General features: G+C 63.4%; 2 protein-coding genes across 9 annotated transcripts; one reads left to right on the top strand and one right to left on the bottom strand.

Annotated features, from left to right (window-relative positions):
- Positions 1–3778: 3778 nt before the first annotated feature.
- AP2A1 (adaptor related protein complex 2 subunit alpha 1) lies at positions 3779–20816 on the top strand. 2 transcript variants are annotated; one of them, XM_078849938.1, is made up of 23 exons: positions 3779–3938; positions 6771–6839; positions 7191–7333; positions 7698–7891; positions 7969–8098; positions 8887–8988; positions 9275–9383; positions 9726–9876; positions 10021–10189; positions 10673–10810; positions 11068–11250; positions 11783–11880; positions 12020–12251; positions 12884–13048; positions 13428–13588; positions 14344–14412; positions 14887–14969; positions 15350–15440; positions 16115–16237; positions 16482–16598; positions 16910–16979; positions 17880–18014; positions 20037–20816. In XM_078849938.1, the coding sequence occupies exons 1-23, from the start codon at positions 3872–3874 to the stop codon at positions 20112–20114; spliced, it is 2877 nt and encodes a 958-aa protein (XP_078706064.1). In that variant the 5' UTR covers positions 3779–3871; the 3' UTR covers positions 20115–20816. The 2 variants fall into 2 exon arrangements, with proteins under 2 accessions (XP_078706064.1, XP_078706065.1); XM_078849939.1 differs by lacking the exon at positions 14344–14412.
- Positions 20817–21247: 431 nt separating this feature from the next.
- Positions 21248–27026, bottom strand: FUZ (fuzzy planar cell polarity protein). 7 transcript variants are annotated; one of them, XM_078849940.1, is made up of 11 exons: positions 26889–27023; positions 26435–26556; positions 26176–26260; positions 25463–25531; positions 24926–25031; positions 24411–24608; positions 24097–24192; positions 23885–23991; positions 23616–23722; positions 23375–23461; positions 21248–23255 (listed from the first exon to the last, which is right to left on the bottom strand). In XM_078849940.1, the coding sequence occupies exons 1-11, from the start codon at positions 26985–26987 to the stop codon at positions 22997–22999; spliced, it is 1335 nt and encodes a 444-aa protein (XP_078706066.1). In that variant the 5' UTR covers positions 26988–27023; the 3' UTR covers positions 21248–22996. The 7 variants fall into 7 exon arrangements, with proteins under 7 accessions (XP_078706066.1, XP_078706067.1, XP_078706068.1 ...); XM_078849941.1 differs by having other exon boundaries at positions 23652–23722; XM_078849942.1 differs by lacking the exon at positions 24926–25031 and having other exon boundaries at positions 26889–27025.
- Between the last annotated feature and the right edge of the window lie 69 nt (positions 27027–27095).

The raw sequence follows: 27095 nt of genomic DNA, 5'->3' as shown, positions 1-27095 counted from the left end.
TGAAGAGGGTAAGAGCAGAATTTCTGGGAGGGGTGAATTGTTGCATAGAAAAGCCCTAGGGAAAGGAATCCTCAGGGAGTCTTTACAAGCAGTTTACTGCAACTGAAGGGTGTGAAAGTGATTTAATCAAAAAGAAAAGGAGGACTTGTGGCACCTTAGAGACTAACCAATTTATTTGAGCATGAGCTTTCGTGAGCTACAGCTCACTTCATCGGATGCATGCCGTGGAAACTGTAGCAGACTTTATATATACACAGAGAATATGAAAAAATACCTCCTCCCACCCCACTGTCCAGCTGGTAATAGCTTATCTAAAGCTATTACCATATTCATAAGCTATTCATATTCTCTGTGTGTATATAAAGTCTGCTGCAGTTTCCACGGTATGCATCCGATGAAGTGAGCTGTAGCTCACGAAAGCTCATGCTCAAATAAATTGGTTAGTCTCTAAGGTGCCACAAGTCCTCCTTTTCTTTTTGCGAATACAGACTAACACGGCTGTTACTCTGAAACCTGATTTAATCAAGAAAGTTTCAGTTCCTAACAGCCAGAAATTTTCTGTTGTGAATGGATCCACTGACTTTCCTGTTGAAAGACCCAGTGTGGAGAGCTTTGAGAAGGTCTCAGATGAAGTGAAAGCTGTTAAGAAAGTTAAACAGTCCTATAAACCAGTGGCTGTGTTGGGCCAGCTTGTTGGGGAGACAAGGTTGTGGAGAAAGGGATGTCTCCATGCTAGTTCTGTAAGTGAACAGTATGTGGCCCAGGTCAAGATGGGGGCTCTTAACCAAGAGAGCCTGAATTGCAGCCCTCCAGACGGGAGCGCTGGGAGAAGAACCAATCCCAGTTTGACCCCCGGGGGTTTTGGGGTGGCCAAAGGGCACGGGCCGCATAAACCTTCCCACATGCGGCATGCAAGTGCCATCGACCACCCCGACCTAAGGGAGGGTGTGAAACTGGAAGGGCCTGGTGTAACTCCCACCAAGGAATGGGAGAGGTGCTGGGGCATCCATGGGAACGTTGGTGGCTTCGAACTTTCCCAGGTCACCGGTGAAAGTGACCCCGCTCAGTTCGGTCTCAAAGGGGGGAGAGATGTGACGAAGTGGGACTGTTCTTAATGTTTCCTCTGAATATTGTGGGGGTGCCTCAGTTTCCCCTAGGCAGTTCTTAAGTATCTAGGTGGTGGGATAAGGGTGTTTGATCGTTGCAGAGCCCTAGAGGGCAGATGTGCGCAGGGGTCTGGACACAGAGAATGGCCGACACCCTGTTTCCTGGCAATGGATGGCTTGGCCCTTCCCCCTGCCAGGTGAGAGCTAAAGGGCTGGACAACAAAGGAATCAGGTGCCCTCCTGGCCCAGGAAAGGGACAAAGCCCAGAGGAGGGGGGGCTGGAGGGGGAGTCAGTTGGGAGTGGCTGGGGACATGGAGTGAAGTGCAGACGTGGTTGTCTGGCTCACTGCCCCCCAAAATGGACCCAGCTGAGGGGTCCTGTTCTCTGCACCTACAAGCTCTGTTTTAGACCATGTTCCTGTCATCTAATAAACCTTCTGTGTTACTGGCTGGCTGAGAGTCACGTCTGACTGCGGAGTCAGGGGGCAGGACCCTCTGGCTTCCCCAGACCCTGCCTGGGTGGACTCGCTGTGGGAAGCGCACATAGGGGCAGGGGAGGTTGGAGGCTCCGAGGTCAGACCCAGGAAGGTGGAAGCCGGGTGAGCTGTGTGTCCTGCAGACAGGCTGCTCACAGAAAGGAGACTTCTCCAGAGTCCTGACTGGCTTCATGGGGAGCAGTTCCAGAGCAGCGCCCGGGGACTCCGTGACATTGGCCCAGAGCCCCACGCCCTGGCCCAGGTCAGGTGCTAGCCCCTCTCTGCCCCCTGGCCTGGGTGCCCCAGCTCGGCAAACCGGGCCAGCCGGGTGAGGGGTGCCAGGTATCACAGTCCCGGCGACGGGTTTTCTCACTGACACTGGGCCCAAGCCCATACCCCAGCCAGCCAGGAGCTGTCCACCACCGAGCCTCTGGGCCTCTGTGCAGAGCCACTGACCTGGCCTACCCCCAGGTAACCCGGCAGCACACGGGGGGAAACAGAGGCACACGCAGGCTTCCTGGAAGAGATTTCGCCAACACCCACTTGGGCATGTCAGGGAATGGCTGCCCCAGGTGGGGGAGGGGGAGGACTGGCGGGACCCCGGGGGCAGCTATTTGGCAACCAGAGGGTGGCATCTTCCGGCCCAGCGGCCACACCAGGGCCAGGGGGATGAGAAAAGGGGAAGCAAAATTAGACCAGAACGGCGGGGAGGGATGGGTCCCACTAACCCCGAATAGGTGGGGCCAGAACCCAGGCGTCCGGGTTCTCAACCACCCCCCTAACCAATAGCCCCCTCCCCTGCCAGAGAACCCAGGAGTCCGGGCCCCGAGACACCCCCCTAACCAATAGCCCCCTCCCCTGCCAGAGAACCCAGGAGTCCGGGCCCCGAGACACCCCCCTAACCAAGAGTCCCCCTCCCCTGCCAGAGAACCCAGGAGTCCGGGCCCCGAGACACCCCCCTAACCAAGAGTCCCCCTCCCCTGCCAGAGAACCCAGGAGTCCGGGCTCGCAGACACCCCCTAACCAATAGCCCCCTCCCCTGCCAGAGAACCCAGGAGTCCGGGCTCGCAGACACCCCCTAACCAATAGCCCCCTCCCCTGCCAGAGAACCCAGGAGTCCGCGCTCCCCCTTAACCACTATCCCCCACCTCCCAGAGAACCCAGGAGTCCGGGCCCCGAGACACCCCCCTAACCAAGAGTCCCCCTCCCCTGCCAGAGAACCCAGGAGTCCGGGCTCGCAGACACCCCCTAACCAATAGCCCCCTCCCCTGCCAGAGAACCCAGGAGTCCGGGCTCGCAGACACCCCCTAACCAATAGCCCCCTCCCCTGCCAGAGAACCCAGGAGTCCGGGCTCGCAGACACCCCCTAACCAATAGCCCCCTCCCCTGCCAGAGAACCCAGGAGTCCGCGCTCCCCCTTAACCACTATCCCCCACCTCCCAGAGAACCCAGGAGTCCGGGCTTCTAGCCCCGCCCCCCCTCGGCTGGCTCACTAACCCCACCCCTCCCGGAACTGCAGGCCCCATCCCACCAATCCCCTTCCGCCGTCTGGTCGTGGCCCCGCCCCCCTCAGCCTATCCGCTCGCGGGACCGCAGGCTCAGCCAATGCGAGAAGGGAAGAGGCGGGAAAGAACTTTGACCGACAGGGGAGCTGTTCAATGAGTGCAGCAGGTGGGCGGGACATAGCGGGGAGCGACAAGGCGGTGCTACGGAGCTGAATATAGGGGCGGCCTCGGGCACGTTTCGCAAGGACAACTGGCATTGGGAGGAGGGGCGCTGAGGGGCCGGCCAATGGGCGCGGTGCATGTGCGGGCTGGCCGCGAGCGATAGTGGGTCTGTCCAATGGGAGCTGAGAGCTGGGAGAGGCTGGCTCTGACTGGTTGCCGGCAGGCCAATGGGCGCGGTGCGTGGGCGGGGCTAGTCCTGAGGGATAGTGGGTCTGTCCAATGGGCGGGGAGACTGGGCGGGGCTGGTCCTGAGGGATAGCGTGTCAGTCCAATGGGTGCGGTGCGGGGGGCGGGCTATTTCCGAGGGATGGAGGGTCTGTCCAATGGCCGCGGGCATGGGCGGGGCTAGTTCCGAGGGATAGCGGCTCTGCCCAATGGGCACGGGCTGAGCAGGGAGCGGCGGGCGCGCCGACCAATGGCTAGCGGGGAGATGGGCGGGGCCTGTCGTGAGCGGCGGGCGCGGGCGGCCAATGGGAGCAGAGCGGGGGCGGGCGGCGCTGGGCCGGGCCCGGAGCTGCCGGAGGAGCCGTCGCGCAGGGAAGCGGGTCCCGCAGGCGCCGCGATGCCGGCCGTGTCCAAGGGGGACGGGATGCGGGGCCTGGCGGTCTTCATCTCCGACATCCGCAACTGTGAGCGGGGGGGGAGTGAGGGGGACCGCAGGGGGAGGAGGGGCTGCCATGGGGGGAGGGGGAGATGGGGCAGGGTTGGGGGAGGGGGACCACAAGGGGGAGGGGGAGGAGTGAGGGGGGAGATGGGGTGTCATGGGGGAGGGGCTGGGGGAGGAGTGAGGGGGTGGGGGGGAGACCACAGTGGTAGGGGGAGATGGGGTGTCATGGGGGGGGAGGGGAGGGGAGGGGGACCACAAGGGGGAGGGGGAGATGTGGTGGGGGGGGGGGAGACCACAGTGGTAGGGGGAGATGGGGGTGTCATGGGGGAGGGGGACCACAAGGGGGAGGGGGAGATGGGGTGTCATGGGGGAGGGGCTGGGGGAGAGGGGACCACAGGGGGAGGAGGGGCTGGGGTGTCATGGGGGGAAGGGGGAGGAGGGAGGGGGAGATGGGGAGGGGGTCCACAGGGGGGGAGATGGGGCTGGGGGAGAGGACCGCGGTGGGGAGGGGGCGCCGCAGGGGGATCAGGAAGGGGCATCGTGTGTGTGTTTGGGGGGAATTGGGGAGACCACAAGGGGCGAGGGGAGACTAGGGGAGCTGAGGATGGGGGGGATTAGGAGAGAGGGGAGACTGAGCTAGTGGAGGCTGCCCTGAGTGGGGGGATATCTGCTGGGGCGTGGGGGAGGCGCTGGGGGGCTGTAAGGGGAAGGGAAGGAAGGGGACAGTTGGGGGGGAGAGGCAGGGTGATGCGGTGGCGGAGTGGAGCGAGACCATGGGGGGAGGGGCTGGGGGGGAGGTTGGGGGGTCCATGGAGAGGGAAGGGCAGACAGTGAAGTGTGGGGCAGGGAGGGGGGAATGGGGAGAAGAGAGAGCGTATGGGGGTGGGTCTGACAGGAGGGGCCAGGGGGAAGGACGGAGAGACTAGGGATCGTGCTGACTTGGGGAGGTAGGACCCACGTGGGGGGTTGAGAAGAGGGACGGGGCCCTGGGGGGTTGAGGCAGAATGGACGGGCAGCTGGCAGGGGTTATGGGGAGGGGCTGGTGGGTGGGCAGGGGGAGCCTGGGGGCGTTGAGGAGACTGACATGGGGGCAGAGCCTGCTGCTGTGAGGTCACGTTCCCCCCCCCCCCAAGGAACCGGAGCCTGGGGGTGTGGGTCTTGATGAGTATCACGGGGGGTCTAATGGGAGGAGCCTGGGGGGCTCTGGAGGGATGGAGCCCCGGCCGCAGCCCAGAGGGGCCCGAATCCTTCGGAGGGCTGGGGGTCTGGGCTGTCTCTCGGTCCTGCTGAAGAGAGGAGTTTCCTGTTGCCCGCATGGCTGGGGAACGTGGTTGACTCAGCTAGTCCCCCCCCCAGAGGCCCCGTCTGCAGAGCCCGGCCCAGCTGCCCCCCAGAGACTAACTGTTTACAAGGCCTCTGGCTTGGCGCTCACACGCCACATGTGCGAACAGCCCCACCCTTCCCAGAACAGGGTGGCTCTGGAGGTGGGCCCAGCCTCTGGACTGGCTCCCACCCGAGTCCGTCTGTCTGGGTGTCCCGTCCCCAGGCAGCACTGGGGTAACCCCCAAGGCAACGCATTTCCTCCCCATCGCACCCCCTCGTGCCTGGCCAGTGGCAGTGAGTTCCCCAGGCCAACCCTATGCTGGGCAGAGAAAGCATTCATCCAGCGCCTCCTCATGCGGAGAAGGCATGCTTCGGCTGGCTGCCCTCCGTCCTGGGCATGGAGAGTCCGGGGTACGCCCCACCTTTGGACCAGCTTCAGGTGGCACCCATCGGTGCCAGAGCCCCAGGGGCCCCGCGGCGTCCCTGTCCCCAAGACTGAGCCCCTGGGCACCAGCCCCCCACGGCTCCCGGGACCTCTGCCTAGCGGCTCTGACCAAGCCAGCCGCCTGGCAGAGCCTGGTCTCCTCTGCGGGGCCCCCACCCCCCAGCTGGGGTCTGCAGGGCTGCCCAGTGCCACTCTCCGCACGGAGCGGGGTTTGCCGGTCGCCTGGGCACGGTGCAGGGAGCCGGGGTCGTTTGACCCTCCCCCTCTGCTTGCCTGTCTGTCCCACCGGTGAGCTGGCCACCTGACCCCTCTGGGCCTGTTGTCCCCCTGGTGCGGCCCTGCACTGAGCTCCTGTCCTCGGCTGCTTCCCGTCCCACTGGCGAAGCCTCGGCTGTTCAGTCCTGGGGGCTCCCGCAGCCTGGCTGGCCCCTCCACTGATCCTTGATGCCCCGTTCATCCACCCCACCACCCGGTTCTGGCTCCTGTCATGGCTCCCGCTCGGCCCCTCAGAGCAGCTGCTTTACCCTTTCCCACCCATGGGCTAGCCCCGCAAAGCGCAGAGGGAAACTGAGGCAATCACAGGCATCCTAAAAATCTTACAGAAAATTCCTCCTTCATGTCAGATGTGTATCAGGACCCCACAGCCCTGTCAGCCTCAACTCCTGGGGTATAACCGGCTCCCACACCCCACCTCAGAGGTGGCCGCATCTCAGCACCGGGCTGTATAACCAGCCTGCCGAGTCTCTCCCAGAGCTTCTGTAGGTCTGGGGATTGTGGACTGAGAGGCGGTGGGGAGGAGAGATGGCTGATGGGGTGGGATGGTGTCTAGGCCTTAAACTTCTTTGGGGGGGGGGTGTTGAACCTCAAGAAGGGAGGGAAGATGGCAGGGGAAATATAGGGGCTGTTGGGAACCTAGTTAACACCAGCATGGAGACTGGGACACGGGGCCTTTCCCTTCTAGGGGGTGCCGGCTCCCATCTGGCCTCGGGGCGGGGACTGGCTGGCTTGGGGGGGGGGGCAGGGAATGGGACACAGGGGCTTGTCTCTCCCCCCTGAGTCTCTCTGTCCTTGGTGTGTCTATTTCAGGTAAAAGCAAAGAGGCTGAAATCAAGAGGATCAACAAGGAGCTGGCGAACATCCGCTCCAAGTTCAAGGGTGAGCTCGGCCCCCGCCGGCATGGGCACGCAGGGCTCCGCCATGGGGGGTGGTACAGGGGGGACCTTGGGCTGTTTCCTTCCCCTCAGCCCTTCCCTTGCCCAGGCCAGCCTCCCATACCTTTCCTTGTTCTCCCCCACCGGGGATGTTCCCCCCTCGCAGCCCCCACTTTATTCTGACTACCCCTGCTGACCCCCCAGGGATGATACCCCCCCTACCCTGCCTCTGTCCCTGCTTGGCCCCCCTGGCTCTGTGCCCCCCCCCATGTCTCCCTGCTCTGCCTCTCACCACCACAGCTCCCTCCCTGCCCCCAGTCACGTTAGTGACCCTTCTCCCTCGGCTGCCCCCCAGGGGACAAGGCCCTGGACGGCTATAGCAAGAAGAAATACGTGTGCAAGCTGCTCTTCATCTTCCTGCTGGGCCATGACATCGACTTTGGGCACATGGAGGCCGTCAACCTGCTGAGCTCCAACAAGTACACGGAGAAGCAGATTGTGAGTATGGGCTGGGAGGGGGACTGGGGGTGCAACTGAGAGGAGCTGGGGTGGGGGATGTCCCTGTAGGCCTGAAGGGGGTTAGTGCAAAGGGTGCTGCTGCGGTGGGACTGGAGGGCGGGGGTAGGGAGGGGAGGAGCTGGGCTGGAAAGGGCAGGGGCGGAGCTAGGGAGGGAGGGGGGGAAGCTGGAAAGGGAATGGGGAGGGAGGGAAAAGGTGGACTTAAGTGGGGAGCTGGGGAGGGAAGGGGCGGAGCTCATGTTCCTACTACAGCAATGGAGGGCTGATGTCTGATTTTTGCGGGGGTCCCGGCCCCCCTGCCCCGTTGCGCCCTGGCGTCACCTGCTTCCCCGCTCCCCCCCAGGGTTACCTGTTCATCTCGGTGCTAGTGAACTCCAACAGTGAGCTGATCCGCCTCATCAACAACGCCATCAAGAACGACCTGGCGAGCCGCAACCCCACCTTCATGTGCCTGGCGCTGCACTGCATCGCCAACGTGGGCAGCCGCGAGATGGCCGAGGCCTTCGCCTCCGAGGTGCCCCGCGTCCTGGTGGCCGGGTAAGCGGGGCCCCGTGCCGGTGGGGGGGGAGGGGAGGGGGACCCTCCTGCGCACCTGACCCTGCCTCTCCCCACAGCGACACCATGGACAGCGTCAAGCAGAGTGCGGCCCTCTGCCTCCTGCGCCTCTATAAGACCTCGCCCGACCTGGTGCCCATGGGCGAGTGGACCTCCCGCGTGGTGCACCTGCTCAATGACCAGCACATGGTACGTCCCGCCTCAGCTGCTCCCCCTAATGACCAGCACATGGTACGTCCCGCCTCAGCTGCTCCCCCAATGACCAGCACATGGTACGTCCCGCCTCAGCTGCTCCCCCAATGACCAGCACATGGTACGTCCCGCCTCAGCTGCTCCCCCAATGACCAGCACATGGTACGTCCTGCCTCAGCTGCTCCCCCAATGACCAGCACATGGTACGTCCCGCCTCAATTGCCCCCCCAATGACCAGCACATGGTACGTCCCGCCTCAATTGCCCCCCCAATGACCAGCACATGGTTTGTCCTGTCCCAACCATTCCATGGGCAATGACCCATGGTACGCCCCGCCCCCAGTGATCAGCAAGATACATCCTGCCCCAATCTCCTCCGCTCGACCATCTGCACATCCCACCAATTTGCCCCCCACAACAACCAGCATATGCTATGTCCCCCCCCAACAACCAGCATATGGTGTGTCCCACCCAATTTGCCCCCCCTAACAACCTGCACATGGTACATCCCACCCCATCCCCCCCCCAGTGACCAGCACATGGTACATCCCACCCAATTCCCGCCCCCCCCAGTGACCAGCACATGGTACATCCCACCCAATTCCCTCCACCCCTCTCCCCCCCCAGTGACCAGCACATGGTAGTCCTGCCTCTGCTCTTCTCAAGCACTGCCACATGGTATGTCTGAGCTCCTCAAGCTTCCCCCCATCAGCACTTGGTACGCCCTGCCATCCCAGGACCCCGGCACCCCCCCCCATGGTTTGACCCCCTTCCCCTCCCCCGCAGGGCGTGGTCACGGCCGCCGTCAGCCTCATCACCTGCCTCTGCAAGAAGAATCCCGACGACTTCAAGACGTGCGTCTCCCTGGCTGTGTCCAGGCTGAGCCGGGTGAGTGGGGTCGGACCCCTGGGATCCACCCTGGCTCGGGGGGCGGGGCAGGGGCCGGACGCCTGGGTTCCACTCGGCTCGGGAGGGTGGAGGCAGGGGCCGGACACCTGGGATCCACCCTGGCTTGGGGGGCGGGGCAGGGAGCGGACGCCTGGGTTCCACTCGGCTCGGGAGGGTGGGGGCAGGGGCTGGATGCCTGGGTTCCATCCCCGGCGTGGACAGGGCAGCATTCGGGGTGGGAGGGCCCGTGGCTGGGGACTGACCCCTCACTGTGGCCCCTGCCCAGATTGTGTCGTCGGCCTCCACGGACCTGCAGGATTACACCTACTACTTCGTGCCAGCCCCATGGCTCTCCGTGAAACTCCTGCGCCTGCTGCAGAGCTACCCCCCGCCAGGTAGGGGGTGAGACTCCCCACCCCTGCGGAGCATCGGGAGAGTCAGGACACCTGGGTCCTCTCTCCAGCTCTGGGAGGGGAGTGGGGTCTAGTGGGTTAGAGCAGGGTGGGCTAGGAGCCAGGACCCCTGGGTTCTCTCCCCAGCTCTGGGAGGGAAACGGGGTCTAGTGGTTAGAGCAGGGGGTGGCTGGGAGCCAGGACGCCTGGGTTCTCTCCCCAGCTCTGGGAGGGAAGCAGGGTCTAGGGGTTAGGCTGGGGGCTGGGAGCCAGGACTCCAGGGTTCTCTCCAGGGTTGGTGTGTGGGCCCCACGCTCCCACCCCCATGCTCTGTGGCCCCCGCAGAGGACGCGGCGGTGAAGGGGCGGCTGGTCGAGTGCCTGGAGACCATCCTCAACAAGGCGCAGGAGCCCCCCAAGTCCAAGAAGGTTCAACATTCCAACGCGAAGAACGCCATCCTCTTCGAGGCCATCAGCCTCATCATCCACTACGACAGGTCAGCACCCCCTGGAACCCCCAGCCCTGGCCCCTCAGCCCTGGGCTCCCCCCAAGCCCTGCCTTCCAGCCCCGCCACCCTGCAGCCCCCCTCCATTCCAGCCCCAGGCTGCCCCTCGCCATTGACACCCTGGTGTCCCTGCAGTGAGCCCAACCTGCTGGTGCGGGCCTGTAACCAGCTGGGCCAGTTCCTGCAGCACCGGGAGACCAACCTGCGGTACCTGGCGCTGGAGAGCATGTGCACCCTGGCCAGCTCCGAGTTCTCCCATGAGGCTGTCAAGACCCACATTGAGACGGTCATCAATGCCCTCAAGGTCAGTGGGGGGGTGGGGCCCTGGGGGCGGAGCTGGGGGAGAAGGTGGGCCCTGATGGCGGAGGGGGCGGAGTCAGGAGGGACTCAGTGGGCGGGGCCCTTGGTGTGTCCTAGGTGGGGGAGGAGCCAGAGGGGTGGAGGGGACCCTGGGGGTGCCCCATGCATGCTGGGGCTCTGTTGGCAGGGCCTCGGGCGTGTCCTAGAAGTGGGAGGAGCTGGGGACGAGTGTGGGAGGGCCCTAGTATACCCCACGGGTGCTGGGGCTCAGCCGGGGGGGGGCCCTGGGCATGTCCTACGTGGGGGAGGAACCCGGGTGGTTGGGGGGGACACTGGGGGTGCCCCGCGGGTGCTGAGGTCCAGCGGGTGGGACCCTGGGCGTGTCCTAGGATGGGGAGGAGCCTGGGGATGGAGGGGAGGAGCCGGGGCCGGGTGGGGGAAAGCCCGGGGTGCTCCCGCAGGTGGCGCTGACCATCCCGCCCCGCAGACGGAGCGGGACGTAAGCGTGCGGCAGCGTGCGGCTGACCTGCTCTACGCCATGTGCGATCGCACCAACGCCAAGCAGATCGTGTCCGAGATGCTCAGCTACCTGGAGACGGCCGACTACTCCATCCGCGAGGAGATCGTGAGTGGGGCCTGACGCTGGGTCCTGGGGCTAGTAGTTAGAGCAGGGGCCTGGGAGCCAGGACTCCTGGGTTCTATCCGGGCTCTGGGAGCAGGGTGGGGTCTAGCGGTTGGAGCAGGGACTGGGAGCCGGATGCCTGGGTTCTTTCCCCAGCTCTGGAAGGGGAGTGGGGTCTAGTGGTTAGAGGTGGGGGCTGGGTGCTAGACGCCTGGGTTCTCTCTGGGCGTGGGCATGAGCCGGCTGGCGGGTGCCCCCAGGTGCTGAAGGTGGCGATCCTGGCAGAGAAGTACGCAGTGGATTACAGCTGGTACGTGGACACCATCCTCAACCTGATCCGCATCGCGGGCGACTACGTGAGCGAGGAGGTCTGGTACCGCGTCATCCAGATCGTCATCAACCGTGACGACGTCCAGGGCTATGCCGCCAAGACCGTCTTCGAGGTCAGGCCGGGCGTGGGGGGGAATGGGGGTAGGAGGCGGGGGGATGGGGATGGAGGGAGGGCGGGAGGGGCTGTGGGAATGGTTGTAGGGGACATGGGGGATGGTGCTCTGGGGGAGGGGATGGAGGGAGGGTGGGGGTGCTGGGGAAGGGTGGGGAGCACTGGGGGACGGGGAGGTGAGGGATGGGGGAGGGGATGGAGGGAGGGCGGGGGTGCTGGGGGAAGGGTTGTAGGGGTGTGGGAGATGAGGTGCTGGGGAGGTCAGAGATGGGGTGCTGGGGGAATGTGGGGGACAGTAGCCACCAACTGCCATACTCCACAGTTCAGGCTCACTCCTGCCTGGAACCAGGACCCCCTGGTCCCTGCATTCCCCCCCTTTCCCCTCACTTGGGCATCGCTCCCCAGGCCCTCCTCCCTTTGCCGTTTCTGGCCGTTTGGGAACTGATGCCCCAGGCCGTGTGTCCCCTGGCGCCCCTGGGGGGTGAGTCCCCCCAGCTTGGGCCTGCCTGACCCCTCCCCCTCTCCTCCCCCAGGCCCTGCAGGCTCCCGCCTGCCACGAGAACATGGTGAAGGTCGGGGGCTACATCCTGGGGGAGTTCGGGAACCTCATTGCCGGAGACCCCCGCTCCAGGTACGGCCAGGGCGGGCACTGGAGGTCCCTGTGGCGGGGGGAGGCCCTGGGGCTGTCAGGAGGAGCTGGGGGGCTCTTGGGGGTACCCGGGGTGCCCCCGGGCCCATGCTGACACGCCCCCCCACCCCGGTGCCCGCAGCCCCCTGGTGCAGTTCAACCTACTGCACTCCAAGTTCCACTTGTGCAGCGTGGCCACCCGGGCCCTGCTCCTCTCCACCTACATCAAGTTCATCAACCTCTTCCCCGAGACCAAGGGCACCATCCAGGAGGTGCTGCGCTCCGACAGCCAGATCCGCAACGCCGACGTGGAGCTGCAGCAGCGTGCCGTGGAGTACCTGAAACTCAGCTCCATCGCCAGCACCGACGTCCTGGTGAGAGCCGGGGGGGACTGGCTGGGGCAGGGAATGGGGCACGGGGCCTGTTCCCTCTCGGGGGCGCTGGCCCTGGTCCAGCCCCAGGGTGGGGACTGGCTGGCTCCCGGGGGTCGGCGGGGGAATGGGACATGGGGCCTGTTCCCTCTCGGGGGCGCTGGCCCTGGTCCGGCCCCAGGGTGGGGACTGGCTGGCTCAGGGGGGCAGGGAATGGGACATGGGGCCTGTTCCCTCTCGGGGGCGCTGACCCTGGTCCGGCCCCAGGGTGGGGACTGGCTGGCTCCCGGGGGTCGGCGGGGGAATGGGACATGGGGCCTGTTCCCTCTCGGGGGCGCTGGCCCTGGTCCGGCCCCAGGGTGGGGACTGGCTGGCTCAGGGGGGCAGGGAATGGGACATGGGGCCTGTTCCCTCTCGGGGGCGCTGACCCTGGTCCGGCCCCAGGGTGGGGACTGGCTGGCTCCCGGGGGTCGGCGGGGGAATGGGACATGGGGCCTGTCCCCTCCAAGGGGCGCTGGCCCTGGTCCGGTCCCAGGGTGGGGACTGGCTGTCTTGGGCCAGGCGGGGGGAGTGGGGTACAGGGCCTGTCCCCTCCAGGGCGCTCTGGCCCCGACCCAGCCCCTCTCTCCCGCCAGGCGACGGTGCTGGAGGAGATGCCGCCCTTCCCAGAGCGCGAGTCGTCCATCCTGGCCAAGCTGAAGAAGAAGAAGGGCCCCGGGGCCGGCAGCGAGCTGGACGAGGGGAAGAAGGAGCCCGGGGCAGAGCTCAATGGGGGCATAGAGCCCACGGCCAGCACCACTGTGAGTCTCCCGCGAGCCCCCAAAACCTGCATTTCTCCTCTTGGCAACTCACCATCAGCCAAGCGTCCTGGGGTTTCGGCCAGCCGTGGGGCGGGGGAGCCAGGCGGCCTGGGCACTAGGTCAGCCGTGTGTTTGTTGTGGGGGGAGCCTGGCGGCCTGGGCGCTAGGCCAGCCGTATGTTGGCGGGGAGGAGTGGGGCCTGCTGGGAGGGTGGGGTGGAGCCTGGGAGCCAGGAGGTCTGGGGTGCCTGGCTTGTCTGTCACCCAGCACCAGCAGGAGGCGCCCTACAGGTGGGAGTGGCCCCCCCAGCAGGGTTTGGCTCTGTGCCCCCCTCTTCCCTCGGCCGGACGATCTCACTCAGCACTCTTGGCGCCCACAGTCCACCCCCTCACCATCGGCTGACCTGCTGGGGCTCCGGGCGGCCCCCCCTGCCAGCTCCGCTGCCCCCCCCAGCGCGGGGAACCTGCTGGTGGACGTCTTCTCCGACAGCACCTCCGCCACGCCTGGCCTGGCTCCTGGCACCGAGGACAACTTCCTCAGGTGAGGGTGGGCCCCCGGGCGCCAGCTCCCACCAGCCCCAGGGCGGAATGGGGCATGTGGCCTGTCCCCACTAGGGGGCGCCGGTTGAGCCCCTCATTCCCAGTTGGCCCTTTCTGTACATCAAGTTGCTGTGTCTCGGGGGTGGGGGGGGTGTCTGGTGTTCATAGGGGCCGGGGAGGGGGTCTGTTCTCATGGGGGGCAGCGTGAGCTAGTTCCTGGACTGGGGGCTGTCTGCCCTTCTGGTGTGTGTGTGTTTGTGTGGGGGGGGGCAGTTTGTCCATGTCTAGATGGGGCGCTGGAGGGGGGCGGTGTTGGTCTGCGTCCCTGGCCTGGGGGGGATGTGAGGGGGTCGGTCTGCGTCCCTGGCCTGCGGGGGGTTGCTGTGTTGGTCTGTCCCTCTGTGTCTGTCTGTCTCCTGCTGCCCTGAGATTGAGTGTCCCGCTTGGCTCCGGCTGCTGCCCTGGGATTGGATGCTGCAGTGACTTGGCGCTGGACACCTGGGTTCCCTCCTCAGCTTTGGGAAGGGAGTGGGGGCTAATGTTTAGAGCCGGGGGGAGGGGCGCTGGGAGCCAGGACTCCTGGGTTCTCTCCCCAGCCCTGTCCCTGTCTGCCTTGCTCCAACCCCTGTGTGTCTCGTGCTGCATCAGGAACTAACTGTCCAGGAACTAACCCCGCGCTTGCTCCATCTTCTGGTGACTTGTCTTCTCTGCTCTCTTCCCCGCCCTGCTGCCCCCGCCCCCCCACTACCCCCCCAGCTCGGGAGCAGCTGCTTCCTCCGATGACCCTGCTTTGCCTATCTCTGAAGCTGATGAGCTGCTAAACAAGTAAGAGACAAGGGAGGGGGGTGGGGCTGGGTCCCGGATGCCTGGGTCCCTGGGGCAGGACACTGCCAGGTGGGAGCAGCCCCCCATTCCCTCCAGATGCAATCCTTTTGTGCGATCTGTCTCCTCCCCCCCGGGGCAGGGTCTGCATGTGGTATTGGGGTGTCTCTCGCTTCCCTGTCGCACACTGACCCCCGTGCCAGCTTTCACAACTGCAACTCCCGTCTGCCCTCTGTTGCCCCGGGGGGGTGGGGGGGGTCAGACCTCAGGGGATCAAGCTTTTGGGTCCTGTAGCCCAGTGCCCCCGGTATCACGAGTTTGCTCGTCACGCAGGCAGGCTCCTGTCAGCCACAGATGCTGGGGCTGTATTGTGGGGGCTGTAAATTGGGAATGAGGGACCCCCAGCAGGACGGGGGCTGCGGGTCGGGAGTGAGGGGCACCGGCAGGGCCTAGCTCACTCCCCCCTCCGCATGGCAGGTTCGTGTGTAAGAATAACGGGGTCCTCTTTGAGAACCAGCTGCTGCAGATCGGGGTGAAATCCGAGTTCCGGCAGAACCTGGGTGAGTCGGGGTGCTGGCCAGACGGGAGTGTTGGGGGGTTATCGCCCTATGCCTTTCTGGGGTGGGGGAGGGGCTGTGCAGATTCCCTTCCCCCAGGCCGGGGGGGGGAGACACCGGTGGGCGAGGGAGGTTTGTGAGGTGGGGGTTAGCAGGCCAGGTATGTGGTGTGAGGGGGAGGTTTTGGGGGTCTGCTCCCCACCACTGCTGTCCCAGGCCGGGGGTGGGGGTTGGGTGTAGGCGTGGGGAGGCTGGGAGGGGCTCTGGGGGGGCTTTGGCTTAGGTGTGGGGGGGCCAGGAGGGGCTCTGGAAGGCTGTAGATGCGGGGGTGGGTCCAGGAAAAGCTCTGGGGGGGCTGATCCTCTCACTCGCTGCCGTTCCAGGCCGGATGTACTTGTTCTATGGGAACAAGACGTCAGTTCAGTTCCAGAGCTTCACCCCAACCGTCACCTACCCCGGCGAGCTGCAGAACCATATCCTGCCGTGGGGCGGCTGGGGGGTTCCAGGGGGCGGGCGGCAGGGGAGATCCGGGGGCCTCGGCCCGTCCTTAGTGGGCGCACAGCTGAACATCCAGACGAAGGCCGTGGACCCGCTGGTGGAGGGCGGCTGGGGGGTACTGGGGGGGAGGGCAGCTGGGGGAGTACTGGGGGGGCGGGCACAGGGGGACCCGGGGGCCTCGGCCTGTCCTTAGTGGGCACACAGCTGAACGTCCAGACCAAGGCCGTGGATCCGCTGGTGGAGGGCGACTGGGGGGTACCGGGGGGCGGGCACAGGGGGACCCGGGGGCCTCGGCCTGTCCTTAGTGGGCACACAGCTGAACGTCCAGACCAAGGCCGTGGATCCGCTGGTGGAGGGCGACTGGGGGGTACCGGGGGGCGGGCACAGGGGGACCCGGGGGCCTCGGCCTGTCCTTAGCGGGTGCACAGCTGAACGTCCAGACCAAGGCCGTGGACCCGCTGGTGGAGGGCGACTGGGGGGTACCGGGGGGCGGGCACAGGGGGACCCGGGGGCCTCGGCCTGTCCTTAGCGGGTGCACAGCTGAACGTCCAGACCAAGGCCGTGGACCCGCTGGTGGAGGGCGACTGGGGGGTACCGGGGGGCGGGTACAGGGGGACCCGGGGGCCTCGGCCTGTCCTTAGCGGGTCACAGCTGAACGTCCAGACCAAGGCCGTGGACCCGCTGGTGGAGGGCGGTGCCCAGGTGCAGCAGGTGCTGAACATCGAGTGTCTGAGCGACTTCACCCTCGCCCCCCTGCTCAACATCAAGTTCAGGTAGCACCTGCCCCGCCCCCGCTGGCGGGGGGGGGAATGGGGGGAGCTGGGGATGGGGTGTTCCTGGGGGAGGAGCCTGTGGTGGGGCGGAGCCCAGGGGGAATGGCCCCTGGGGGCAGAGCCTGGGACAGGTGTATCTTAGGCTGGGGGATGGGGGGCACTGGAGCGAGTCCCCAGGGGCTGGGTGTGCAGCAGGGGGCTGTCGGGGGAGGGGCTGCCCCCCTGACAGCTCTGCTCCCCCCAGGTACGGGGGTACCCTGCAGAACATCACCCTGAAGCTGCCAGTCACCCTGAACAAGTTCTTCCAGGCCACCGAGATGCTGTCGCAGGATTTCTTCCAGCGCTGGAAGCAGCTGAGCCAGTACGTGGTGGGGCGTGGCAGGGGGGGCAGACAGACTGTGAGGGGACAGGCAAGGGGCAGCCAGATCGTGGGTGGGGTGGATGATAGGCAGGGGGCAGCCAGTCTGGGGGAGTGGCCTGTTCTGGGCGACGGGGCCCCCAGGGCATGGCTCCAGTAATTTTCAGCCCTCCCCCCCATATGGCACCGGGAGGGGGAGGCCTGTCACAGTAAGCCCATTGCGGGGAAGCCTGGAGGTTGAATCTCAGCCCCCACAGTGTTAGGTGTGTGGGGGATGCACCATATGACACCCTGAACACCACCACCCTCTGCAGGCCTCAGCAGGAAGCCCAGAAGATCTTCAAGGCAAATCACCCCATGGACTCCGAGGTGACCAAGGCCAAGGTGAGGGGCTGGGTGGGGTGGAGGTCAGCGGTTGGGGGGACTGGGAGCCAGGATGCCTGGGTTCTCTTTCTGGGAGGGGAGTGGGGGCTAGTGGTTAGAGCTGGGGCTCTGGATGCCAGTCCTTGGTTCTCTCTGGGGCGGTGGCTGAGGAGCTGGGGGCTCTGGTGTGGGTCAGCAGCCCCCAGAAGAGCCCCTCGAGACCTCTCTATAAATCATATTGCCTTGATCTCAATCCAAGGCACACCCACATCTGGAACACTGCGTGCAGATGTGGTCGCCCCATCTCAAAAAAGATCTGTTGGAATTGGAAAAGGTTCCGAAAAGAGAAACAAAAACGATGAGGGGTCTGGATCGGCTTCCGTACGCGGAGAGATTAATAAGACGGGGACTTTCCAGCTTGGAAAAGAGACACCTAAGGGGAGATACAATCGAGGTCTATAAAATCATGACTGGTGGGGAGAAAGCATATCGGGGAGTGTTGTTTATTCCTTCTCACAACACACAAACTAGGGGTCACCCCATGAAATGAACAGACAGCAGGTTTAAAGCAAACAAAAGGAAGTATTTCTTCGCACAGTTAACCTGTGGAACTCCTTGCCAGAGGATGTTGTGAAGGCCAAGACTATAAAAGGGTTCAAAAAACAACTAGATAAATTCCTGGAGGATAGGCCCATCGATGGCTATTAGCCAGGATGGGCAGGGATGGTTCCCCTAGCCTCTGTTTGCCAGGAGCTGGGGATGGGCAACGGGATGGATCACTCAATGAGCCCCTGTTCTGTTCGTTCCCTCTGGGGCGCCTGGCCTTGGCCACTGGCGGCAGACAGGACGCTGGGCTGGATGGACCTTTGGTCCAACCCAGTCTAGCAGTTCTGATGTTCCCCACCCCTGGCGTCTCCCCAGCTCCTGGGCTTCGGCTGCGCCCTGCTGGACAAGGTGGACCCCAACCCTGATAACTACGTGGGAGCCGGCATCATCCAGACCAAGTCGCTGCAGGTCGGCTGCCTCCTGCGGCTGGAGCCCAACGCCCAGGCCCAGGTGAGGGGGCCCAGACGCTTGGGTCCGGGCTGGCGGGTAGAGCAGGGAGGGGAGGAACTGGCAACCAGGATGCCAGGGTTCTATTCTGGCTTAGGGGGGGGCAGTGGGGGCTAGTGGGTTGGGGCTGTGTTGCAGATTTGGGTTTTGGAGAGGGCTGTCAAGTGATTACAAAAATTAATCACGCTGTTAAGAATAGAATCCCTTTTACTGAAATATTTTTGAATGTTTTCTACATTTTCAAATATATTGATTTCAGTTACAACTCAGAATACAAAGTGTACAGTGATCCCTTTATATTTGTTTGACAAGCATTTGCACTGTAAAAAAACAAAAGAAATATTTTTCAGTTCACCTCAGACAAGTTCTGTAGTGCAATCTCTTTGTGAAAGTGCAACTTACAAATTACATACAAAAAAATAACTGCATTCAAAAATAAAACAATGTCGAATTGCAGAGCCTAAAAGTCCACTCAGTCCTACTTCTTGGTCCACCAATTGCTCAGAAAAACAAGGTTGGTTACATTTATAGGAGATAATGGTGTCCGCTTCTTATTTACAGAGTCATATGAAAGTGAGAACAGGCGTTCGCATGGCACTTTTGTAGCCAGCACTGCAAGATATTTACATGCCAGATGTGCTAAAGATTCATATGTCCCTTCAGGCTTCAACCACCATACCAGGGGACCTGTGTCCATACTGATGACGGGTTCTGCTCAATAACGATCCAAAGCAGAGCGGACTGACGCATGTTCATTTTCACTGTCTGAGTCTGATGCCACCAGCAGAAGGTTGATTTTCTTTTTTGGTGGGTTTGGGTTCTGTAGTTTCCACATCGGAGTGTTGCTCTTTTAAGACTTCTGAAAGCACGCTCCACACCCCGTCCCGATCAGATTTTGGACGTCACTTCAGATTCTTAAACCTTGGGTCCAGTGCTGTAACGATCTTTAGAAATCTCACATTGGTGGCGCCTTTGCGTTTGGCAACCCTGCAGTGAAAATGTTCTTAAAACGAACATGTTCTAGGTCATCATCCGAGACTGCGTAACATGAAATGTATGGCAGAATGCGGGTAAAACAGAGCAGGGGACAAACAGTTCTCCCCCAAGTTGTTTGGTCACAAATTTAATTCACGCATTTTTTTTTTTAATGAGCAGCATCAGCATGGAAGCATGTCCTATGGGATAGTGGCCGAAGCATGAGAATGTTTAGCCTATCTGGCACATAAATAACTTGCAACGCCGGCTACAACGGTGCCATGCAAAGGCCGGTTCTCACTTTCAGGTGACACTATAAATAAGACGCAGGCAGCATCACCTCCTGTAAATGTAACCAACCTTGTCTGAGCGATTGGCTGACCAAGCAGTAGGACTGAGTGGACTTGTAGGCTCTGAAGTTTGACATTGTTTTGTTTTTGAGTGTGGTTATGTAACCAAAAAAATCTACATTTGTAAGTTGCGCTTTCACGACAGACATTGCACCACAGTACCTGTATGAGGAACTGGAAAGTAGTATTTCTTTATCATTTTTACAGTGCAAATATTTGTAATCAAAAATAATACACACTTTGATTTCAGTTACAACCCAGAATACAATATATATGGAAATGTAGAAAAACATCCAAAATCTTTACTCCATTTCCATTGGTGGTCTAGTGTTTACTGGTGCGATTAAAACCGCGATGAATGGCGATTAATTTTTAAAACCGCGATTAATTTTTTGTGAGTTAATCGCCTGAGTTAACTGTGATTAATTGACAGTCCTAGTTTTGGGGTGTGGGGCTGCAGTATGGGGTGGGGGTTATAGGAGAGGTTTGGGGGGCTGTAGGGAAGTTTGGGGGTCTTGGGGGGCTGTTAAGGGTGGTTTTGGTGGGCTGAGGGGAGGTTTGGGGGGCTGTTGTGGGAGCAGTTTGGGGGGCTGAGGCTGGGGGGCTGAAGGAAAGTTCAGGGGCGATTGGGGGCTACGAGGCAGGGGCTGAGGATGGTGAGGGGCGATTGGGGGTACCGCCTGACGCCCCTCTCCCCCAGATGTACCGCCTGACGCTGCGCACCAGCCGGGAGCCCGTCTCGCGGCACCTCTGCGGGCTGCTGGCTGAGCAGTTCTGAGCCTGGGGGCTGCAGCCGGCTCTGGGGGGTGTCTGCATCGAGCCCCTGCCCCATCCTGTCGTCGTGGTAACCGTGTTTTCATCGCCTGGCCCGTGGGGGGCCCAGTGCTTCGGATGGACCAGGGGGCCCCCCCCCAGGCGAGGGCCTTTCGTTCCCCCAGGAGGGGCCTGCGGGAGCTACCTTTTTGGGGGGGAAGCTCAAGCCCCTGATTCCTGGGTTAGTCTGGTCACCCCCATTCTCTGGGCCTTGGGGGGCTGGAGTGTGTCTGTTTACTCTAAGCCCCCCCTTGTGAGCTCCGGGCCCCCTAAATCCCCCCCACCTGCACAAAGAGGGAGGGAACTCAAAGGGGGGGGGAGCTGGGCTGCCCCACCCTGGCAGCTCAGAGCAGCTGGGGGGGCTGCAAATGATCCCCCCCCCCAGCCCTGACCCCCTCAACCTGGGGCTGGACCATGGGTGGGGGAGGTGAGGGGGCTGCCCCCCCCAAGGGAAGATGTTACATGAGGGGGGGCTGCATCTCCTGCCTCTCCCCCCCGTGGGACCCAGCCCCTTTTGGCCTGAATCCCACCTGGGGGGGGCAGCGGTTGGGAGGACCATGTGACTTGCCGTTCTAGGTGTTTCTAGCGTCCTGTTGTCTGCGGAACTGAGCGCGTGTATCGATCTCCATGTGACTGTAATAAACGGGGGGTCACCCCCCCATGCCACCTCGGCCTCCTCCTGTGCTGCCAGGGGTTCGGGGAGGCTGGGGTGGAGACGGGGGGGGCTGAGGACATGGGGACCCTTCGCTGGGATGGAGGAGGGAGGCGGGGGGACACGGGGACCCCTTTCCTGGGTGGAGATGGGACCCCTCTTGGGCGGGGCATGGGGCTGGGTATACAGGGACCCCTTGGCCAGTTGGGGTGGAGTGGGGGGCTGAGGAAGGAGAAAGCAGGTGCCAGGGAGGAGCAGCCTCTTCCTCGTCAGGGTATGGAGGTAAGTCTCCTCTGCCCCGTGTAGGGGGCTGGGGCTCTCCTGTGAGACCCCCATCTGCCCGCCACCGAGGAACAGGAGGGGCCGAGCCCCTGGGGTGGCAGTTTCATTTTGGTGCGGTTATTTCATCCAGCAGCCTCCAGGCAGAGCAGGTGAGAACCCAGGGGTGACGTGTGGATTTATTTATTTATTTATTTATTTTTGGGGGGGGTACTTTGTATGCACATGGTGTGTGCCTCGGTTTCCCCAGGTGCTGCATGATTAACGAAGGGGTGGGGACAAGATGTCATGAGGCTTCCTGTCCATTTCCTGAGGGCAGATCTCATCCAGCTTCTACAAATCCTCTAGCGCAGGGCCCCCGTACCCTGCTTGTGGGATTATTCCCCCAGCAGGGTGGGGCCTTTCATGCACCCCAAAAGCTTCAGGGCTCAGTTCACACTTGAGCAGCAAAGCTTGTTTGAACCCCTGGTTCTCTGCTCCATCCACACAATCTCTGGGAGCGAGGAGGGGGTGGGACAGTGGAACCATCCACACAGTCAACCTGCTTCAAACCACAAACCTCCCAGGCGCTGAGGAAGACGTCTACACGCACCCACCCACATAAAGTGGGGCACCACTCTGGAGTCCTGTTCCTGCAGCACGGAGTCTCCCCGCTTACCCCAAGGGGGACCTCCTGGCTCTCCAGTCCATGGTTCCGCTGGGCCACCCAGTCCCTCTCCTTCCCTCTGACAGTAGCCTCAACCTGCTGCTGGACAGGAAACGGGGTCTCGGGACGCCCTGCTGCTGCTCCCAGCCCCTCTTGTAGCCCTGGTGGGGTCCGGAACCTGCCTCTTCGGCTGATCACCCTTCTCTGGCCGTGCCTTGGTGAGCTCCCCTTAGAGACGATCCCACAGCTGACGCCACCCGTCGCAGGCTCAGTGCTCTTGACCAGCTCTGAATCGGTCCCTCTTCAGTGTGGACATGCTCTCACTGGGGTAAGCCTCCTGGGATTAACCTCAGAGCCTTGCGCCCCCCTGCTTACAGCAGGAGCACCCCAAAAGGGGAGCAGCACCCCCCCCCCCCAGTCTGTAGCACCTCTCAGCCAGCGTGGCTGGAACGCAGCGTGGAAAATCCTTTGGTAGCACCGAAAGCAGGAAGTTACAGCCAAGTCCAGCTGGGTGAGCCAAGGGCGCTGCTCCCCTGCCCCAGCCAGGCCCGAACCGTCTCACCAGCGGACCCCAGCCCACACGCAGGCCCCCTCTCCCCACACACACACCTGGCCCCTTCTCAGTTGGGGACCAAGCCGGGTCCCCTGGTCGCCCCTCCTGACTTGCTCTTTGCTCTGCAGCTGGTCAAACCACCGGGCGTCCTGCAGAGGGCCAGGGTCATCAGTTGCAAAGACACAAATCACCGGGCAGGCCCCACCTGGCTATCTGGATTCTTCTGCAAATAAACACCTCTTCCCCTTCCCCTCATTACTCAGGTAGATAGGGGAAACTGAGGCACACACCCGCCTACAGTGGGATATGATAGCAGTGTGGAGCAAGGGACTCAGGAAGTGTTATTTACTCCTCATAACCCAAGACTCACCCAATGAAATTATTAGGCAGCAGGCTGAAAACAAACCAAAGGAAGTATTTCATCACCCAACCTGTGGAACTCCTTGCCAGAGGACGTTGTGAGGCTAAGACTAGAACAGGGTTCAGAAAAGAACTAGGTAAGTCCCTGGAGGATAGGCCCATGGATGGCTACTAGCCAGGCTGGGCAGGGATGGTGGCCCTAGCCTGTGTTTGCCAGGCGCCGGGGATGGGTGACGCGATTGTCGAGTGATCCACCCTTGTTCTGTTCATGCCCTCTGGGGCAGCTGGCCGCTGTTGGCAGGACACAGGGCTGGATGGGCCATTGGTCGGACCCAGTCTTTTGCACGCATGATAATCCTACAAAACAGCCTGAAGAAACCCCCCTTCGTCCCCCAGGCGTCCGGGCCAGCGTCTCAGAGGGCGGTGTCCCCGGTGAGGCGCTGCAGGGTGCGGGCAGCCAAGGGCCGCAGGGCGAAGGTGGGCACGTGGGGCGCCAGGAGCAGGAACAGCTGGTGCTGGGGGGCGTGGATGGCGTAGGCCTTGTGTGTGGCGCTCACCACGTAGCAGTGCCGGGCACGGTGTGGGAAGCCGGCCTGGAAAGGCTCCTGTGGGGGGGCTGCCAGACATGGGGGGAAGGTTAGGGTGGGGGGAGGCCCCAGGTGGGTTTGAGACCCCTCTGCCCTGGGGTCTCTGCCATTCCTCACCCCCTGGCTTTCCCCCTCCCTTCCCACTCACCTGGGCTGCCCTCCCAGGGGAAGTAGCGGGCGGCGACCAGGGTGTAGAAGTGGCGCAGGGCGCGGGCGCGGCACCTGGGGGACAGGCCTGTGGGGAGGAGGGAAGACACTGAGATGGGGGCTGGACCTCCCCCTGCCTGGCCCCTGGGAGGGCGTGTACCCACTCCCCAGATGCACTGGGGATGCCAGGCAGGGGGGCAGGACCTACCCGCCCCAGGCTGGCTTTGGGGGCAGGGACCTACCCTCTCCCACAGGCTGGGTTGGGGGACAGGACATACCCTCCCCCCCCGATCCTGGGGGCTGCACTGAGCTCTGGCTGCTTCTCTGCTCCCGATGGATCAACAGGAACCTGAGAGAAAAGAGGAACAAGGGGGGGCTGGGGGCTCCACTGTCCAGAGGCCCTTCTGGGGCTCCCAGGCTGCAGCCCCCCACAGCCCTGGCCATCCCAGGTCCCTCCGGTGTGCCCTGTCCCTCCCCCCCCAGCACTCCCCCCAGTCCCCAGGGCACTCACGCCAGGACTCCAGGGGGTAGCGTGGTGCCGTGGGGCAGGCCGTGGGGCTGGGGGCTCACACACGCCTGCAGTGGCTCCAGCAGGGGCTTCCAGAACCGTGGCACCAGCTGGGGGGCACAGGGGAGAAGGGGTTTAAACGTGCTGGGGGGGCCAGCCCCACTCCCCCTTTAGGGGGCACAGGATGCCACCTGCACCCCCCCACACACACCCACCTCGGTCTCCACGGTGTGCAGGGCAGGGCTGGGCCCGCAGATCAGGCAGGCCTCCAGGCCGGGCAGCAGCTGGCAGGTGAGGAGCCGGTGGGGGACCTGGGGGGGGCAGTGTCAGAGAGAAACCCCTGGGCCCCCAGCCCAGCCTGCCCCCTTGACAGCCCCCCATCATCCAAACCTCAACCCCTGCTGACCAGCTCCCCGGCATCCAGACCTCTCCCCTGTCCCTGTCAGCCCCCCAGCCATCCCCCCATGACACCTCAATCCTTCCTCCCCCTCCTGACCAGCCCCCAACCTCCCCCCCCCCACGCACTCACCGTGGGGCTGCCATGGGGCAGGTAGATGGGGTAATCCCGCGCTGCGTGGGGGGGCAGCGAGCCCACCAGCCAGCTCAGCAGCAGCAGCTCCTGGGGGGCCAGCTGCCACCAGGGCTCCGTGGCCAGCACGAGCCGGCCCCCAGCCACCAGGCAGCCAAAGCGGCTCTCGGCCGCGCCCGCGAAGGCTTCCAGGCACTCCTGGCGCACGGGGAGAAAAGGGCGGAGGGTGTCGGGGGTTGGCCCTTCCCCAGGACCCTCCCACCGCCAGCTGGGGACCAGGGCGGGGTGACCCCCCCCAATCCCAATACCCCTGTTCCCCATAGCTCTCAACCCCAAGAACCTGGGGGCAGAACCCGCCCCCATGAGATCCCTCCAGGGTTCCCCCTACCCAGAGACCCCCAGGGCTGTATGGCTCCCTTGCCTACCCCACAGAGTTCCCCCTACCCAGGGCAGGGGATGGTTGCAGGGGTCCCCAGAGGGTCTCTATTCCCAGGTTTGCTGGGGGTGCCTCTCACCTGCAGGGCGGCGCCGTGGGGCACAGGGGACACACTCCACACACTGCGTCAGGTCCCCGCTCCGCTCCAGGGGTGCCAGGAAGCTGTCGATCAGCTTGTAGCAGGCCTGGGGTGGGGGGTTGGGAGGGGCTGGTGAGCCTGGGAGCGGCCAGGCGGGGGTGGGGGCTGCAGGGTTCAGCCCCCTCCCCTCCCCAACTGCTGCATACGAGCCCCACGGCTTCCGTCTGTCCCAGATACAGGGACAGGATGTCACGCCATGGGCTAGGACTGTTACCCCACAACACAGCCCACTCCCATGCCCTATGGGGCCCAGGGTGGTGGGCAGCCCAGCCCCCACCCACCCCCAGGGCCCAGGCTTGCAGGGTCCCAGTCTCCCCCCGCAGGGCCCAGTCTCCTGTCTCCCCTCAGAGCCCAAGCTCAGGGGGGTCCCAGTCTCCCCCACCTGGGGCCCAGGCTCCGGGGGACCCAGGCTCCCCTCCCACAGGGCCCAGGCTCCCCCCCCACAGGGTTGGGGGGGACCCCAATCCCCCCACTCACCCTCAGGTCCTTTTTGAGGCGTTCAATGTTGCGGACGTTCACCAGCTCCTCCAAGCCCAGGATTAGCACCTGGAATGATTCCCCAGGCTAGTCAGTTGCCCCCCGCTGCATAGACCGGGCAGAGAGCCGGGGGAGGGGGAGCATCTGGGGCAATTCCTGGCCCACACATCCTGCTGTTCTTTAACCAGTTTGCCCGGCACTGGAGTCAGGCTCGCCGGCCTGGAATTGCCAGGATCGCCCCTGGAGTCTTTTTTAAAAATCGGGAGCACATTAGCTGCCCTCCAGCCGCCTGGTCCAGAGGCTGAGGTAAGCGACAGGCAACGCCCTGCAGCGAGTAGTTCTGCAGAGTCCTATCCGAGTTCCTGCTGAACCCTTGGGTGATTCCCAGCTGGGCCGAGGGACCTAGTCCTGGTTAATTTACCACTTTGTTCCCAAACCTCCTCTCCCGACGCCGCAGTCTGGGCAGATCTGTCACCCAAAAACCATGGCTCGGGTTTGGGAATCTCCCTCCCATCCCCTGCAGTGAAGACCAACTAGCAAAGAATTCATCTGGCTTCTCCGCAACGGCCTTGTCTTCCTTGAGTGCTCCCTTAGCACCTCGATCGGCCAGTGGCCCCACTGGTTGTTCGGCTGGCATCCTGCTCCCAGAGCATTTCACAGTCCCCTGGGGGGGCACAGTCAGGGCTGGGGGTTTGGGGGGGGCAGGGGCTCACCATAGCGCTGAAGGCGTTGTCCAGCAGGCGCCCCAGGGCGAAGTCGCTGGCTCCTTCCTCCGACGACAGGACGATCAGGGTGATGCTGGAAAGGTTGGGGTGATACTGCGGCTCATGGGGGGGCAGCTGCTCCCCAGTCCACCCCCCCCTGCCTTAGGGGCAACCAATCCCCAGCCCCCCGCCCCCCCCAAGGGCCAGCATCTCCTGCTCTGGGGCCCTCAGCTCCCAGCCTGCCCCCTCCAGCCCGCTGCCCTCTGACCTGTTGTGGAAAACCCTCCACACCACATGGGTGTTGGTGGTGCAGGCTGCCGTCAGCAGGACGTCCAGGTTCGCCCCGAACATGTGCACCCCATTCAGGGAGCCGATCACCGGAAAGGGCAGCTGGGGAGAGAAAGGGGGAGAGGGGGAGCGTCACTCAAAGGGAATGGGCCAGAGAGCCAGGACGCCTGGGTTCTCTCCCCGGCTCTGGGAGGGGAGAGGGGGCTAGTGGTTAGAGCAGGGGGGGCTGGGAGCCAGGACGCCTGGGTTCTCTCCCTGGCGTGGTTGGCTCTGAGAGGTAATTACCATTTGGGAGTGGGGGTGTTTCTAGGGAAACACAGCTCTTCCCCCCGAACCTAATCTCGTTCCTTCCTATAACCCCCCTCCGCACCCCCCCACACTCTAGGGTTAGGGGGCACCAGCTCCACAGGGCGGGGGAGGGTCAGGGGCCTCACCTGGTGCTTGGAGGGAGCCCCCATGCTGCGGCAGAACAGGGGGACCCCGCTGCTGGCTGTGAGGCAGAGCAGGGTGACGGAGCCCCCCTCCTCCCCCATGGCCCCCCAGTGGGCCCAGCCCTGGCTACCCACTCAACTCTGTCGGGTGCCCCGCCCCTCCTCCGGCCCCGCCCCCTCACAGGCCCCGCCCCTCCTCCTACCGCACCC

This window comes from Lepidochelys kempii, chromosome 23, assembly GCF_965140285.1.
Source record: "Lepidochelys kempii isolate rLepKem1 chromosome 23, rLepKem1.hap1, whole genome shotgun sequence".
Classification (NCBI taxonomy): Eukaryota; Metazoa; Chordata; order Testudines; family Cheloniidae; genus Lepidochelys; species Lepidochelys kempii.
This window is presented reverse-complemented; position numbering and strand designations above follow the sequence as displayed.

Coding starts and splice junctions, on each gene's coding strand:
- AP2A1 (XM_078849938.1), top strand. CDS start 3,872: ATGCCGGCCGTGTCCAAGGGGGACGGGATGCGGGGCCTGGCGGTCTTC. Junction 7,892..7,968: donor CCCCGCGTCCTGGTGGCCGG/GTAAGCGGGGCC, acceptor CTCTCCCCACAG/CGACACCATGGACAGCGTCA. Junction 11,251..11,782: donor CCGCCAAGACCGTCTTCGAG/GTCAGGCCGGGC, acceptor CTCCTCCCCCAG/GCCCTGCAGGCTCCCGCCTG.
- FUZ (XM_078849940.1), bottom strand. CDS start 26,987: ATGGGGGAGGAGGGGGGCTCCGTCACCCTGCTCTGCCTCACAGCCAGC. Junction 25,532..26,175: donor ACAACGCCTTCAGCGCTATG/GTGAGCCCCTGC, acceptor GAATCATTCCAG/GTGCTAATCCTGGGCTTGGA. Junction 24,609..24,925: donor CCCACGGCGCCGCCCTGCAG/GTGAGAGGCACC, acceptor CCCGTGCGCCAG/GAGTGCCTGGAAGCCTTCGC.